Source organism: Poeciliopsis prolifica, unplaced genomic scaffold (genome assembly GCF_027474105.1).
Source record: "Poeciliopsis prolifica strain line A6 unplaced genomic scaffold, Auburn_PproV2 SCAFFOLD046, whole genome shotgun sequence".
In the NCBI taxonomy this organism is placed as follows: domain Eukaryota; kingdom Metazoa; phylum Chordata; class Actinopteri; order Cyprinodontiformes; family Poeciliidae; genus Poeciliopsis; species Poeciliopsis prolifica.
The window spans coordinates 4,094,890-4,111,819 of NW_026562421.1; the positions used below are offsets into that span (position 1 = coordinate 4,094,890).

The following is a 16,930-nucleotide window of genomic DNA, read 5'->3' on the forward strand; positions in this document are numbered from 1 at the left end:
CACAGGTCTGGGAACGAGCCAATCATTTGGTGCAGGTCTGTTGACCTAGGATGACATCTGGAATACGTAGGTCACCGGCCCTTGAGGCCTGACTTTGGACGCCACTAGACAGTCCTGATCTTCTTCAGGACCAGCTGGAGAATGGGCCTGGTGTAGAAACCTTTGTCAGCTCTGCCCAAAGGTTTCTACATGGCTCAGGTCCAGCGGCCAATAGAGAAAGACTGACTTTGGGTCTGGTGAGCCATTGCTGTGAGGGTTAATGTGACTCCAACAGGAGTCATGATCCTATTGGAAAATGAAAACTTGTTTTCAGTTTATTGACAGAGGTCATCAGGTTTCTATTTGAACTGACCTGGTATTTAGAGGAGTTCAGGCAAAGGAAAGCACGTCAGATTTAACTCCTGACTTTGTTCATGTTTACCTATTTGTTGTGTTCTCTTTGAGGCGCTGTGTTAGTTTTGCACCAAATGTAATAGGATGGAAATTGTTCTGAAATTTCAGTTTTTGTGTCATAAGTCCAGAAAATTTTCACCCACAAAAGTTGTGGAGATTTTTAAGATGTTTCTTTGATAAAATGTCTTAGTAGATAGTATTTAATTCATGAACAATGACCTTAACTGAAGCATGGGAGGCCTATAGGGTTTCAGCTGCACTGGGTTCCTCTGTGACTCCTGGATGAATCATTGATGAGTTATTGAAGTAATTTGGGTTGGTTGACCCCTGCTGAGATGATTCACTACCATCCCAGGTAGTGAATGTGTCCATTTGAATCCCAAAGCTTTAGGAATATCTTTATATATTACATTGCTTCTCCTCCATTCCTCATCTTCCTCTGACTGGGGTGGTGATTTGTAGCTTTTTGGCGTGTTTCAGGCTCTTTCTGTTGAAGTGATTTCTTGATTCTACTCATCTAATAGCAACATTCAGTGAAAATTAACTCAACTTTCCAGAAACCACGGTCATCCAGAGTCAATTTATGATTAATTAAGCTGATATAGGACCAGCTTGGTTTGGAAAGCTTTTTTTTTTAATTAATAAATTAAATCATTATTTTAAAATTGCATTATTTGTCTGATAGAACATTTTTATCATCCTAAAAAATGTGTCAAAAATACAAAAACAAGAAAACTGTAAGATAATTTTAAAGAAATTAAAACTACGGTTAAGAATTTTTAAATTAAATATCGAACAATTGCGTTCATCTATTTAATATTTTTTGTTTGTGTCAAATTTGATAAGCTGTTTAGAAAAAAAACCCCTGAATCTGAAACCCGGAAGTCAACCGCAGCGCGACCCGGAAGTTCTTTCATTTTACCTCAACACCGAAAATTCTTTAGCTTAATGTACCTGTGATGTCGACAGCCGGGCCAAAACAACCGCATTGCCCTTCTGTCGTGTTCTGCGGGACGCTGTTTGGCCCTCAGTCCGCGTTTAAGCGATGGTTCGGCCGGTTCCAGTGAACTGCAGCGCAGCCGCAGAGCGGAGCTGACGGGTTTTACTGGAGGAGAAGCTAAGCTGCTAACAGCTCAGGAGCAGCTAGCTTCATGTTGTTTATCCACCGCGGTCTCCTGGTGTCTAAGGCTCATCCAGATCATCCCAAAACACTCGAGGTAAAGTAAAACTGTCACCTGCGGCCAGGAGACGTTTGCGTGTGGATGATGCGTTTTACTGTCTGGAGTTAGTTTTGATCTGTCAGCTAACAGAATGAAATGTCGTTAGCAGCGTCAATAAACAGCCACAGCCCATCACATGTGTTCAGCTCAGAGGTTGATCACAGCTAAATATACCTTTATCCAGACATATTAAGTTAAATGACCACTAATGTACATTGATATCGATTATCATCTAAATCTGTTTGACCTGACATCAGGTTTTATTTCCCTACGGAAGAAATGCATGTTGCAACATTTAGCTTCACCCTGGCAGCTGTTTTTATATTTTTAGAAAAGAAAACAATAGAAATGTTCTTTGTTGTCCTACAATGGGGAAATTCATGTGTACCAGCAGCTGCGAGTCAAAGGAAAGTGGGAGAATGCAGATAGATTCATGCGAAGGTGAAACATAAAGATAAGAACAATTGATTTTACAATAGAGAAAATTGGAAAACATAGAATAGATAATACTGATTAGTTTAGGAATGTGGTGATATAACTGTGATAGCTGTTATCTGATAACTTCTTGGCACACAGTGAAAACATGACAACATCACTGACATCACTGTTCCAGTCCTGCTCTGCATTCATCACTGTCACAACAGTTTTCTCTCCTTATGTTGAAATACAAACCGCAACCAGATGGAAATAAACATTGGTTCCCGCCGGAACTTTTGTTTTTGTTCATTTCTGATAGACCCATAAATCAGACGCACAAGCAACATCCAGTGGCTTTCAAAGTGTGGCTTTCTCTCAGCACACTGGGCTTAATTTGTACTTTAAAGATTATCTAAAGGAATGCTGGAAATTATTAAAATACAATTAATTACAGACTTTTATTTTTTGAAGATTGAGATTAACTGAATATGTAACGTATTCTGGACACAAAACATCACGTTTTGTTTTACCACTTTCAAGTTTTTCAGTAATTTTGTCCAGTTCTACTATTAATTGATCTGTTGCGACTAATAATTTAATTAATAGTAAGAACAATTGTGCTAAAAAGGTATTTCAGTAAAGTATGGAAACAGAATGAAGAGGTGGTTTGTAGCTTTGGAGCTGCTAATCCTGATGAAAAGTAGTTTTACTCTTCCTGCTTTGTGCTTTCGTCTCTCATCAGCTCGTCTGTTGGAGCAGAGGAACGCGTGGAAGTTGGTGGGATCCTAACGTCTCTCGTCTCTATCGACCTTGGATATGACATCACAACAACAACCAATCCCGAATGCCGGTATTCCCGCTCACCTGGCCCCGAACTCCTCGGCTCACTCCCAGCTGCGGGTGGACTTCAGTCAGAGCCGGGCGAACAGTGGGCCGCTGGAGCACCGAGCGTTGCTCGGCAGGCGGGGCTGCCGCAGTGTGGCGGCGACCAGCGACCAGACGGCCAACAGAAACATTTCTGCTCGCTCCACAAACTCCGGCTCATCCAGACGAGACGGGGGCTTCGAGCCGTGGCCTGAGGAGGCCGTAGACAACTCCCATGGGCTGTACTCCCTCCATCGCATGTTTGACATAGTCGGAGCCCAGCTAACTCACAGGGACGTCAGGGTGTTGTCCTTCCTGTTTGTCGACGTGATCGACGAGTACGAGCGCGGTGGCATCAGGAGCGGCAGAGACTTCCTGCTGGCGTTGGAACGCCAGGGCCGGTGCGACGAGACAAACTTTCGACACGTTCTCCAGCTTCTGAGGATAATCACCCGCCACGACCTCCTGCCTTACGTCACCCTCAGGAAGCGGCAGACTGGTGAGTTCGGTTTCTGTTCAACAGCAGCTGCGTTTCCATCAACCATAGAACTGCACAACTTGAATTATAAAAATACATTTGCTCCCTAGAAACACAGCATATTGGAAAAAAACTGACATATTTTAATAAAAGATACGTCAGTTTTTTGTTTTTTTTTCAAAAGAAAAAACAATTTTGCAGAATATAGGAAAAGATTCACACACATTATGAGTGTAAACACAGCTTTCACACGTAAACTGTAACCTGCTGGTAAATCAGAGGAATAAAAGTGTTTTATACTCTGAAGAGAAACTTTGATTCTCATAAAAACTCTGAAAGAAATGAAACGGATCAATCAAAATCAGTTCAGATCCACTTAGGTTCTGCAGCCAACTTACTCCAGTACCAAACTGGTCCAAGTTTTCCTGATGAATCCAGTAATTCTTTTTCCCTGCTCTTATGAACCCAACAGGAAGCGGGTCAAACATTTGCCTCTGGGTCATCCAAAGGTCGCCGTGCTCTGCTTGGCCATCATGGACAAACATGAACACATACTCATGATATTTTTAGTCCAACTGAACTAGAGATGCAGTTTTCACTTCAGCCTCACAGGGGCGATAATGTGCTGATTTATACAGAGGAGGAGAAGAAAAGATCTGATGGAGTAGCAGGCTGGTTGTTCTGATGGAACCATTTAGAAAACGTTTTAATCATTCAGCCTGCAGTGAAACTTATTAGATGGGAAAATACTTTTCTGATTTCTTTGTCAGCACTGAGGAAAATCATCTAAAGTCCAAATCCAGCGACCCGGAGCCTCCGGTCAGCCCAAACTCCGCGCATCCTCCGCTGATGCATTCGGGTACAACCAACATATCAAAACAACTCTGAGTGACTCAAACATGCACCGGTTTCAAGTGCTTGTATTGTTGTACCTTTCCATTTGTTGGCTCTGCCTGTGTTTTATTCATGGAAAACAATTAAACCAGTTAGTTCAATTAATTCAATATTTTAAGTTGTAGAATAAAATAAAATCAAATTAATGTCAGAAATGTAAAATTATTTTCTGTTTTACTGCCGACTGAAGTTAAAAATGACAATATATTTTATCTCCTGAAAACTCCGAACTGTGACTTTAAGCCTGAATACAGAATTTTCCAAAAATATGATTTTGCTGCTGTGCTGATATTTAGCTGTATTTTTGCACTGAGAATCTATTCGACTGAATTGATTAAAAGCACTTTATAAACCTATGAAAGTTTGAATAAATTGAGAGAAGACGCACCTTGGGAACAAACTTCTGCGGCCCGTCGTTTCTCCTTTGCAGTCCGTACCTCTGTGTGGAATCTCAGAGTTATTTTTATCCAGGATGCACATTAGGAACGTCCATGGGGCCCCATCGCTTCGCTTGCACATCAATGCCAGAGTTCTGAACATCTTGTTCCTGAATAAAACATTCCTCTGTGTGGTGTCTGCAAAACTGAAACGTCTTAAAGGGCCAGGTGATCTAAAATGCTGCAGGACGGGTTCTGCAGAATCACAAAGGTTTGGTTTTATTCCACTTTGGCTTGACTGGAGTTAAAATGGAGTTTTTTTCTGGTTGCCCAACAGAAGATGTTTTTAGGCTTTTTGGTGAAATTTCTGACTTTTTAAAAAATTTCTTCTGAGTTTTATTGCAAATTTTTTACCTTTGAAACTCAGAAATTAATTGGATCTCTCTCTCGTTTTCTCTCTCCTCTGAAATGTAACAACATGACAAAAGCTGTCGGACTCCCAGCATAATGATGCTTATTTGTGCCATAAAACACCGGAAACGCCACCGCCTTGCTGCTAGCGCGTAGCAACAACTCAGAGGCGGAAGTGAAGCGCTGCAGTAATGACCCCGGTAGAACACGGTGCGCTAAATAAAATGATAAAACTTAATTTAACGTCACTTTGAATCATTCGAGGAACCGTTGCAGACTTAGCAATCACTAAACTCCAGGATTATGTAGGTTTTCACATTTCCTGGTCTATTTTGGGCAGGCTAACAGTTTGCTCTTTAAATGACAAAAATAAAGTCATAATATTACTTTTGACTGTCTGTCCCATCTGTCCTCCTCTGTGTCTCTGTACAGCAGTGTGTCGGTCACTTCTTCCTCTTCTGGGACGAACAGGCAGCCTATGGATTAATCTGAACACTGCTGCCATCTAGGGACTGTCTCTTTAAGAACATTTTTCATCATACTGACTTAAAATTGAATTGTAAAATCTGGAGCATTCTCTGATCGCTGGTGCATTTGGGTTCTTCGGCCTGTTAGTTTGGAGGTTTGCATTAGAAATCAGCTGCTAACCAAGTTGCTTCCAGTGTGCCCAGATCCTGTTGACAAGTACCTGGAGGAAACGTCTGTGCGATACATTTCACCCAGAGGATCAGAGCAGTGTAAAGACGCTGCAGCCCACAGACGAACAGGTGGGAAACATCCCACCCGCCATGTTTACAGCAGACCTTTAACTTCTGCTCAGATGGTTTCCTAACGGTTTTAAACATGATTCTACTTCATAGGTTCACAGCCATTCATATGCTGCTCCCCGTCAGGATCACATGTGGGCTCTCCCAGAACCAAGCCGAGCCCTCCGGCGCCGCACCGCAAGCGCAAGAGGAGTAATTCATCTGCTGACTGCAAGGAAAAGCAAACCTGTGGTGAGAATGAAAAGGATTTCAAGAGGCGTTAGAAACGTTACGAGTGAGAATGAAATGCTGAAATGATCTCTGATGTTAGTGAGAAGGAAAGTTTGTCCATGTGGGACAGAAAGATAAAAACAGGAGCAGAAAGATAAAAACAGGAGCAGAAAGATAAAAACAGGAGCAGAAAGATAAAAACAGGAGCAGCTGGTCCTGAATCAGCGGTACGATGCAACACCACAGAAGAAGAAATGATGTAATCTGACTTCTATGTTGAGCTCAGCTCTGTAACAGGGAGACAACAGGAAGTGATGAACAAATATTATATAATATGTATTTCATATTTTATATTAACACATGAAATGTAATTTTATTCCCAGTTTCAGCTGAAAGCTTCTCCACATTTGGACAGTTCTCTTGTCATAAACTTTTCCAATTTTTCTCTTTTACTTTATATAAAAATTAATAACAGAGAAGAAATATAAGGATTAAACATTTTATGTTTTAAAAAACTGTGATTTAAAAAAAAAGTCCTTTATTTTCTCATCTTTCTGAGGTCCCACAGCGCCCCCATGTGGCGCCTCCGTAAAGCACACAGAAACGCTTTAGACCAGAGTAACTGCAGGGTTTCCCTCAGACATGTCAGTCCAGCAGCAGCTCCGTGTTTTTCACTTAAAATGTTTAAAGCTGACAGGAAATTTGAAAACATGACGAAGCAATGATGTGTTCCTGGAAGACATTATTAACACCAACTACAGTTTTAAAAAAGGTAAACAGTGCAATTAAAATAAATATTAATATTTTCCCTTCAGTTGTTTCATCCTAATTAAAATATTTTTGATCCTCAGACTTTATTGGCTGAAGTTGTTAGATTGTAGAGCGGTGAAGACGGGCGGCGGTTTCCGTACTGATCATGTTGCAAGAAGCAATAAATCAATTAGTCTCATGATAAATTATGACAAACTGACAGTCTGGTGAAGGAGAGAACCTGAAACTCTGTCATTTCTGTGCAACGACGGGATCGTTTTCTGATTCTACGCCGGTTCCTTTTCAGATATTCGTCTTCGGGTTCGCGCAGAATACTGCCAGCACGAGTCGGCCCTCCAAGGAACATCTTCTCCAACAAGCAGGAGGCGGTGGAGCGGCAGTTCGAGCGCTTCAACCAGGCCAACACCATCCTGAAATCCAGAGACTTGGGCTCCATCATCTGCGACATCAAGTTCTCGGAGCTCACCTACCTGGACGCCTTCTGGAGGGACTACATCAACGGCTCGCTGCTGGAGGCGCTGAAAGGCGTCTTTATCACGGATTCCCTAAAGCAGGCCGTGGGCCACGAGGCCATCAAACTGCTGGTCAATGTTGACGAGGAGGACTACCTGGCCGGCCGCTGCAAACTGCTGCGCAACCTGGTGGCGAGCGGAGGGAGTCTACGCGTAGGGAACCGAGACGCCGTGTCTTAGACGGACTGTGAGCGGCGGCGGCGGGGGGCGGAGCCGCTGTGCTTCCTGCTTAAAGAACAGCGTGAGATGTGGTTGTATTCTTTGATGTGTGTGCTTGACAGGATCATAGGAACCTCAAGCCCATTTATTCCTAAAGAGTTAATCTTACTGGATATCTACTCGGCGCCGTAAGCATCGCATGCGAGGAGACGCAGAGCGGAACCGTGGCATCCGTCCGGAGGAACGCCGCCTCTGCTCCGGTTGGGAATAACGTGTGCATTAAGCCTCCTCCCTCATCGTTGTACGTTTGACCTTTCCGGCTGTTTTCTTAACGACTCTTTTCACCCCGACTCCAAGTGAAGTTGCTTTCAGTGCAAGATGCTCGTTATGATCAGGTTAATCATTAGAAGTTGTGTTTTTATCGTTTTCTTCATGGTTTCCAGTTTGAGCACAGCTGGCTGCCGGCCTCACATGTTATGTGAAACCGTAATTGTTCCAAACACGAGCGACGTTCTGATGCGTTCCTCTGTGGATCCGATGAACATGACTGATCACACTGGTGCATTTTCAGCCGCTGTGTCTTTGATTGAAACGGTAGGAATGAACTCGTCATCCTGGTGAAACCAAGTCTGTCACTGATGTCGTTTATTTTTCTAATTAGAAAATGTCTGACATTTTCAGCCTGTACCTCCTTCCTCCCTCCCTCACTCTGTCACTCATGTTACACACAGTTTTTTTAAATTGAAACTACACTTAAAATAAATGAAGACAAATCAGCTGTTTCACATTCCTCTGCTCTTTTTACTGATTTTAAGACGCATGCATTGGCATTCTTGTTGCAGGTCAGTACTGATTAATCAGTGGGATTTTTTTTTGAGAAATTTCACTTTCAATTTGAGGACATTTACAAAATTAACTGTTATGTTGAAAAATAGCTTTAACTTGCAAAAATCTCCTTTAAATAAATTGAAGTGTAAATTTATATTTCAAATTTTTTCAGTTCTGCTGATACAGAAGTTTAAATACAAACAGCCATGTTTTTCTCAGTGTGAAGTTGAATCAGTTCTTTAGTTTTAGCTCAGTTCAAATGGAAAATGAAATTATTTCTGTTTGCTAAAAGCCTCTGTAATGAGAGAATCTGTCCATCACTCAGGAAGGAGACGGGTTCTGGTCCAAAACCTGCAGAACCTGGTTGTAATCTACAGTGAAGCTCCTCTGACTGACAGCCGCTCAGCGAACCAGAAACAACCAGAACCAGAATCACTGGACTGCAGCTGAACTCAGGGACAAAGATTGTTGTTTCTGGAGACGTGTCGTGTGGTCCGATGACTCCAACGTGGAACTGACCGGTCATGATGACCGTCATCACATTTGGAGAGGAAACGGGGATGCAGCATCATCCCTGGGGATGCAGCATCATCCCTGGGGATGCAGCATCATCCCTGGGGATGCAGCATCATCCCAGGGGTTGCAGCATCATCCCTGGGGATGCAGCATCATCCCTGGGGTTGCAGCATCATCCCTGGGGATGCAGCATCATCCCTGGGGTTGCAGCATCATCCCTGGGGTTGCAGCATCATCCCTGGGGATGCAGCATCGTCCCTGGGGATGCAGCATCGTCCCTGGGGTTGCAGCATCGTCCCTGGGGATGCAGCATCGTCCCTGGGGTTGCAGCATCATCCCTGGGGATGCAGCATCATCCCTGGGGATGCAGCATCATCCCTGGGGTTGCAGCATCATCCCTGGGGATGCAGCATCATCCCTGGGGTTGCAGCATCATCCCTGGGGTTGCAGCATCGTCCCTGGGGATGCAGCATCGTCCCTGGGGTTGCAGCATCATCCCTGGGGATGCAGCATCATCCCTGGGGATGCAGCATTGTCCCTGAGGTTGCAGCATCATTCGGGCGTTAAGTAATAAAATATATGGAAATATTGGATCAACATGTTTGATAAATGATCAAACTGGGCGATTTGAAAAGCAAATCCTGTCTCCTCTTGTTCTTCTGAATGAAACAGCTTGGAGACAAGAATGTAAAAGACAAATAATTAATTCCCCTTGAAAGCCTGTTGAGTTAGTGATGTGATGCTTTAGGTCAGCCACCAGGGGGCGACATCTTAACACAAATCTTCTGCTTTCTGTTTAAAAACCGTCAACATGTCCATATTGGTCTTTTATTGAGCACCAATCACCATGTAGTGAAGAGGCCGATGATGGAGCCGAGGAGGAACACCAACGCAAAGCCAGACGCCATCTGAGGAGAAACATTAAAAATCCACCCTGAGCATCAGAGACTGAAGAAAATAATATCATTACAAAATGAAGAGCTGCTAAATGTTACCTTTGCTGGGTTAAATCCTGACAGATGATCCCAGTTTGGACAACGGACCTTATATATCCGGTCATGCTGGAATTCAGAACTCATGTTTTCTCCTGTCATAAGGAAGCATGTTGCTGTTACAGGAACTGATCCTTCTTGACATTCAACATATTTTATAAAGCAGTAAACAAACATTTACTGATGGCTTAAAGCTCCATTTCTAAGGAGATAAATTAGTTACTGATTTGTGAACTTCTATCTCCAGCAGGAAGGTTCTGTTTGCAAGATTTCAACAGTCCAAATACTGACAGGTTGAGTGATATTAACAGCTTTTAGATATTCATATCTCAGTTCTCTCCTGGATGCATAAAGGCCTTTTAGGAGTAATATTTAGAGGATTTGGAAAAAAGCTAAAATGATTTAGTTTCTTGTTGGATCAGAGCTACATCTGCTCCAACAGGAAGTAGTTTTACTGCAGCCTAACTAACTGTGGCGACAGCAACTCGGCATTCAGGCTGCGGTGAGAAGTACTGAATCACAGTTTGACTCAAATCTGTGAAAACCAAAAGCTGTTGTTGTGACTCTAAGGATAAGTGCAGAAAAGCAGCTCAGATTAATGAACATTTACATCCATTATTTTTTTATTATTGCTTTAATTTATCTCTCCTATTTAACCAGGTTTTGCTTAAATTAAGATCCATATTTCATTTGCAAAAAAATCTCCAACCCAAAGCAACTTGGTTTTCTAAAAGTAAAACAAAGTTTAGAACAAATTACAAAACAAAATGTTTCTGGAGTCATGATGTTCTTCATGCCATGTTTGATTGTTATCTCAGGAAAAGATAATCCTGCAGAGAATCTCACCTGCGCTCTCACTTTCACCTGTGAAGATTTAAGATCTGCAGACGATGAATCATCTGTCAGCAGCTGAACAATCAGCCTGAGACGTGACCAACAGCAGATGCTGCAGCTCCGATCTGAGGATGAGTCTCTAAAAAGCAACGTCTGATAACAACAATCCCTCCCTCCGTCTTGATTCTTGTTGAGACCCAAATAAGTTATCAGAACCACGAGGGAACATCAGCAGGACGTCCTGAATATCGCTTCATTTCTACTAGCAGGACTTCAAATATTTGATTATATTCAAAACAAAAACTTTGAAGCAGAACCAACAATAACATCTATTTTCTACGAATGTGAACTCATTTTATCTTCAGGCCCTTTTTGGTTATTTCACAAGACATGAAGTGAAAAAGATTGTAGATTTTTTTATCACAAGCTCATATCTATTCAATCAGGATGGAGCAAAATGCTCCCATATTTCAACATTGATGAAAATCTGCCGTCTTTACTTCACTTCTACTAATACTGACACGACACTGTCATAAATATGACTTAATACCTCTAATGACTGTTGTCATGAAGTGTTATTTGGTAAATAATAACACGTCATTATTTACAAAACAATATGAAGTCAGAACTTCTAATGAACTTTTAATGTAACTTTACAGAAAGAGACTTCATGACAACAGACCTTCATAAAGGAATGGCCTTGACCCAAAAACCGGTTTCCTTATCGACGATAAGAGGAGTTGCAAGGTTTCAGTGATGCGCTGACGTTTTGATAAACAATAATCTCAGAAACTGTAGATCTAAGCATCCTCACCACATTACCAGCTTCAGAATCACAGAGAAATTTATACGATCCTTTATTCCTTTCCATTGATTTTAGTAAATGCATTCATGCCTAACACTGACGTTTCCCCTGACCCTCTGTAGTCCTAATCCTAATCACAAGTTAGTTCACACCTCCATTGTATAATGGAAAAATGCTAAATCTTTGCAGTAGTTTTGGTTTAGTTTCTGGTTCAAATACCTCAGATCACTTGAAATAAGACAAAACTAACTCGAAAGAAACTTTTCAGCAAGAAGTAGGAGCTTGATTTAAGTCAATATTTCCTTAATATTGATGAAAAAGTAACAGTTTCTTTGGCAGATTATTTCACACAAAACAATTTTCCCAGGTTATAAATGAAATAATCTGCCAGTGGAACTATTTACATTCAGCAAACAAATAAATGGTGAAGGTAACAACATTCCTCCATAAGCTGATGTATGACAGAGGTTTAATTATCACTCAATCTGGCATTACTGGACTGTTTGCTCAAACAAAGAGCTTTAAGCCATCAGTAAATGTTTGTTTACTGCTTTATAAAAGCAGTTACATGTCAAGAAGCATGATTTCCTGTAACAGCAACATGCTTCCTTGTGACAGGAATAAAACATGAGTTCTGCATTCCAGCATCGACCGGCTATATAAGGTCTGTTTTCCAAACTGTCAGGATTTAACCCAGCAAAGGTAACATCTAGCAGCTCTTCATTTTGCAATGATATTATTTTCTTCTGTTAAACGAAGCTGTTTACAGCCAAACAGTCTCTGATGCTCAGGATGGATTTTTAATGTTTCTCCTCAGATGGCGTCTAGCTTTGCGTTGGTGTTCCTCCTCGGCTCCATCATCGGCCTCTTCACTGTTGGAGCGGTGAGTAAAACGTGATTATTTCAGTTTAAACACTTTCAGAAGTGGGGAGAATGACAGAAGGAGTAACTTTGGACGAGAATGAGACATAACATCCAAATGGTTTCTGTCTTCGCAGGCGCCTGCTCAAAGCGACAGCCACGAGAAGTCAGGTTGGTGCTTCCTCCTCCCAGAATCTGATCTTTAGTTTACGTATCATATCAGATCATTTCTTAAAGATAATATGAAGAATATTATCTATTTTTAACAGTTCTATGAAAAATGAAAATTATTGGTAGCAAACAGAAAAGGAAAGTTTTCCTTTCCATTATTAAATTTGTTTTATTTCATAACTCAACTTAAAACGACTCAAGAACTTTATCAATCAATCAGTCCAATTCATATGTGGAGCAGATTTCAGCAACAAGGCAATGTCATAAAATACAAAATACAGTCACAGAACAGTTCTTTAGTTTTTAAAAAACAAATTCTGAATATGCAAAAAACAAAATGAGGGTAAAATGCTCATTTTGAGATGAACTCAAGAATTAATAAAAAAGAGAACAGAAGAGCTGAAAAATGAAAAGAAACCTAATTTTTTAGTGAAACAGAAACATGACCTCATGTCTCTGTCAAGAATAATAAACTGTTAACTGATTGTTGCAGAACAGCACCACTGGTTTCTAACATATTCTCTAACATTTGGGTTTTGTTGCAGCTTCATTTTCTACTACAACTCCAGGAAATGGTCTGATGCTGAGGTAGTGAGCGAAACTCAGCTTACTGTTCTTACAGACAGGAAGGAGGAAAATCCATGTTATCACATGTTGAGATGACATCTGATCCTGTTCCTGAACTTCAGGCATGTTGTCAGGAAGAAATAAACCTGAAAGATTTCATGGTTTGGTTTCTGCATCTTTTAAGAGTTGAGAATTGGAATGGGAGCGATCCAAAAGGTCTAAACAATGTGTTTTAGATAGAAAACACATAATAAATTAGGGTAAAACATCATAAACATGTTAAAATGCAGCTATGAAGTGCAGCTCACGGATTGAAACGGGTTTATTTGGACATTAAATGCCGTTTCTGCCCGACAACATACAGTCTCAGTGTTTGGTAACTTGGCCAAATCTGTCACAGGTTTATCGATAAACCAGGAATCCACAGGCTCCAAACAGCAGAAATCCTGTCATCATGAAGAACTAAGAACTACATATGATCTGCAGAGTCATTTATTCTGATGCAATTTAGTTTAATAATATAAAGAAATGTTTGCCAACAATCTTACTTTTAATGTTTACTTTTAATCCTTTGCTGACATCTTTCAATTGTTTGAATTGAAAACCTTTCGATTTATTCTGAAATATTACATGAATTTCTTCAGAAATTCTGCATTTCTATTGGAGGAAATCTGGCTTCGATCCACAGCTCTGAAGAGCACACGTTCGTCAGCGAAATGGTTCAGAGAGTGACCGGCTATTCTCATAGTACCTGGATTGGAGGCTATGATGCCGTATCTGTAAGCCCTGCAGACACTCAGAGTCCAATAAATAGTCTCAAATAAATTATTCTTTCTTCCTGGACCATCAGCATTGTGTGTTTTACATATTGGATGATGTTTGTCATCAGGAGAAAACGTGGCTGTGGAGCGATGGCTCAGAGTTCAACTTTCAGCGCTGGTATTCCAACCAACCAGACAACTCTGGAGGAAATCAGCACTGCATGCATATAAAATATGCAGGTAAATTAATATTTACTTGAGTTTAAAATTTTGTTTATTTGGTTGTGGGGAAAAAAGAAACTTCATGCTTTATAGCAACATTGGTGTTAATTGAAGTTGCTGCTTTTTGTGCCAACAGGAGACTACTGGAACGACATGCCATGCACCTCCAACATGCCTTTTGTTTGTGCCAAGAATTTGTGAAGAATCTGCAACAAGCATCAACTCAGGCTTTGTCTCAAATTCAACTCTTTCAGATTGAAAAACAGCAACTGCACACTTTTAATTTGGTTTCTGACTTGTTTCCTTTTTGGTTTTTCCAGCCATTGTAGTTTGCTTTATGATGATTTACATCTTGAAATTTGATATTTTTATTACTTGGATTTTCTTTTGCAACAGTTTATGGGGATGAATCATTGAATAAGAACGAACAGGCAACATGTCAGTTTCAGTGTGTATGTATTCACTGTGCCTGTGGTTGTGTCTTTGGGCAAGGCACTTCAGCTGCTGGTGGTCAACGGACCTTTCAGTACCTCTTTCTACATTATCCTTCATCATGCGCAGACAGTTGGCAACTGGTAAATAGTCAGATTTTATACATTATTTAAGAACTAGAGTTCTGAAAGCTCCTTTTGAAGGAATGTGCATCCTTAATTTTTATCTACAAAAACCCCTCCCATCTCTGTCTTGCAATGACCTCTGACCTTTTGAGAGCGAATAAAGTGTAAGAACATAAACAGACAATCTTTTCACATAAACCCATGCAATCCAGACGCAGCAAACTTCAGAATATTTCAGTGGAGGTGGAGTGTTTTCTAAAAAACTGCAATATGGAAGTTTGATATAAAGAAATAAGTTTTTACATATTTGTTAAAACTGTCACCATGTTGTGGCAGTTTATGAGACAGATAATCTGACAAAAAAATGTATATCCTCCCTGAGCTGTTAGTGGTGTCTGAATAAATGCAACAAAAACACCCAATCAGAGCAGGGAGGCGGGGCATAGCACTGTCAGTCAATCTCCTGTATGTGCTGCTAAATATGGTGGTGGTGGAAAAACAACTCATTCTGGGAAAACCATTTATTTGGCATCATCGGTGGCTATGCTAACAAGCATTAGCATTCATGGTATTCAGAAGTAGCGTTCTCCGATTTAAGAACTAATTGGAGTGAAATAAATTTTTTTAAATGGACAAAATGTGCATCAGTATTTGTGCATTAAAGACAACAGACTGTTTTTAATATATGAAAAACAGAAACTGTGCAAACAGAAGGGATGTGAACCAGAAACGTAATTTAGCTGAATAAATCTGTGGAAAAACCATCAGAAATGTATAAACTTGTTTGCGTTCATTGGGAGAGTCGAACAGCTGCTGGGGAAAGGATCTGCTTTAACGCTCCTTTGTGCCCTGAGGATGCAGCAGTTTGTCCGGGATGGAGCGCTGCAGTTCAGCCGCAGCTTCATTCTGGGGTAGATAGAAACAAATCTTTGTGATCATCTAATCTTTGCCTACTTGGGGATTGCACTGCAGATTCACACGAGCTGCTTTGAGTGATTTCCCATAAACCAGTCTGATCAAACAGCTGAACCAAGAGAAACTGATTTTATTTAGCGCTGTGTTGGGAAAAAAAAGATAAATTTGTGGATGCGTTGAAGTCCACCAAGATGGCATTACTGGAATTGATCTGAGTTTCAAAAAAAACTTTTCTCGATCTGATTGTCTGAGATGTACCTGTAAGCAGATTTATTTTCTGAACGCAGATGTAACGTCCTGCAGAAGTTTTACAGTGAGGCTGGAAAACTCCTTCATCTTCTCAAAAGCATGTTTTGTGTTCAGGAAATTCTTCTTTAATTCACATTAAATGTCCGGACTGCAAGCTACACCTAACCTCGAGTCAGCATGGACAGAATGCTTTGCTCTCATGGTCATGAATGTGTTTTATGAGCAGGAAGCTGTTGGGCGAGTCTCTGGATCGATCAAAAAAACTAATTGTAGAAAATCTTCCATCATAAAAATCAGGAAAATTAAGGATATTTCTCAGCTGAATGTTTATTTATTTAGCCTCAATCAATGAATTACAATCCAATTATGGAATATATGTGAAACCACTTATCCATGATTCATTGATTCATTTCAAAACGATTCACACCAAACGAACGCAGCACAGCAGAGCGATAAGAACTACTTTTGTTTTAGTTCACATTCTTCAGACATGATCTGATCTGGGAGATAAAATCCACGGGTAGAGATCACACAATCACACACAACCTGTTTCACCTTCACGTTTTGGCCAACAGGAATAAGATAAAATCGGTTTTATAAATCAATCGTGTTTTTGCTTCAATTGTTTTTGTCTTGAAACAGCAGAAAGTTGCTGTTTTCATCTTATTTTCCCCTGAAGCTTCATGTTGGCAGGAAACCTGGAGCAGAGAGAAAAACCCTGAGATTATTCGCCTGTTACAAGGTTAACTCGGAAAAAAATCAACACAAATCACAGCACAAAGGACAAGAGGTCATCTCATAACCTCAGCTCAGTCAGCTTCTCTCTCCTCAAACAGGTAATGGCGGCGGCCATGCCAGGTGAACCCAGGGGGGCAGCTGCCGCAGGAATCAGCTGCAGCAAGAAGGCTGCGTCATCACCATCATCATTATTCTATCAAACAAAAAAAGGTTAGATAATCTCTAATAATCAGAAATGTGAAGAAGTAGCTTCAGGATTGACCACCTTCTGACCCGTCCCCTTATTCTCCCTGGTCACATGTAAAGTGGACCTGGCCATTCTGGACGTTACTTTAAAGATTCCTTGAAGTTTTCCTTCAACTACTTGAGCTCCTCAGTGAAGGAAAGGCTCTTAAACATTGCAAAGCCATTTACACACTCCTCCATCAAACAAGAAGCACA

At 40.9% G+C, this 16,930-nt stretch overlaps 1 protein-coding gene across 1 annotated transcript; it reads left to right on the top strand.

Moving 5' to 3' along the window:
* Window positions 1-1,306: 1,306 nt before the first annotated feature.
* LOC129377046 (death effector domain-containing protein-like) lies at window positions 1,307-8,249 on the top strand. Its single transcript, XM_055056771.1, is given in 6 exon segments — window positions 1,307-1,610; window positions 2,773-3,393; window positions 5,717-5,821; window positions 5,915-6,052; window positions 7,089-7,139; window positions 7,142-8,249. Coding segments are annotated over 5 exon segments (1,194 nt in total). The 5' UTR covers window positions 1,307-1,610; window positions 2,773-2,846; the 3' UTR covers window positions 7,495-8,249.
* The last annotated feature ends 8,681 nt before the right edge of the window (window positions 8,250-16,930 follow it).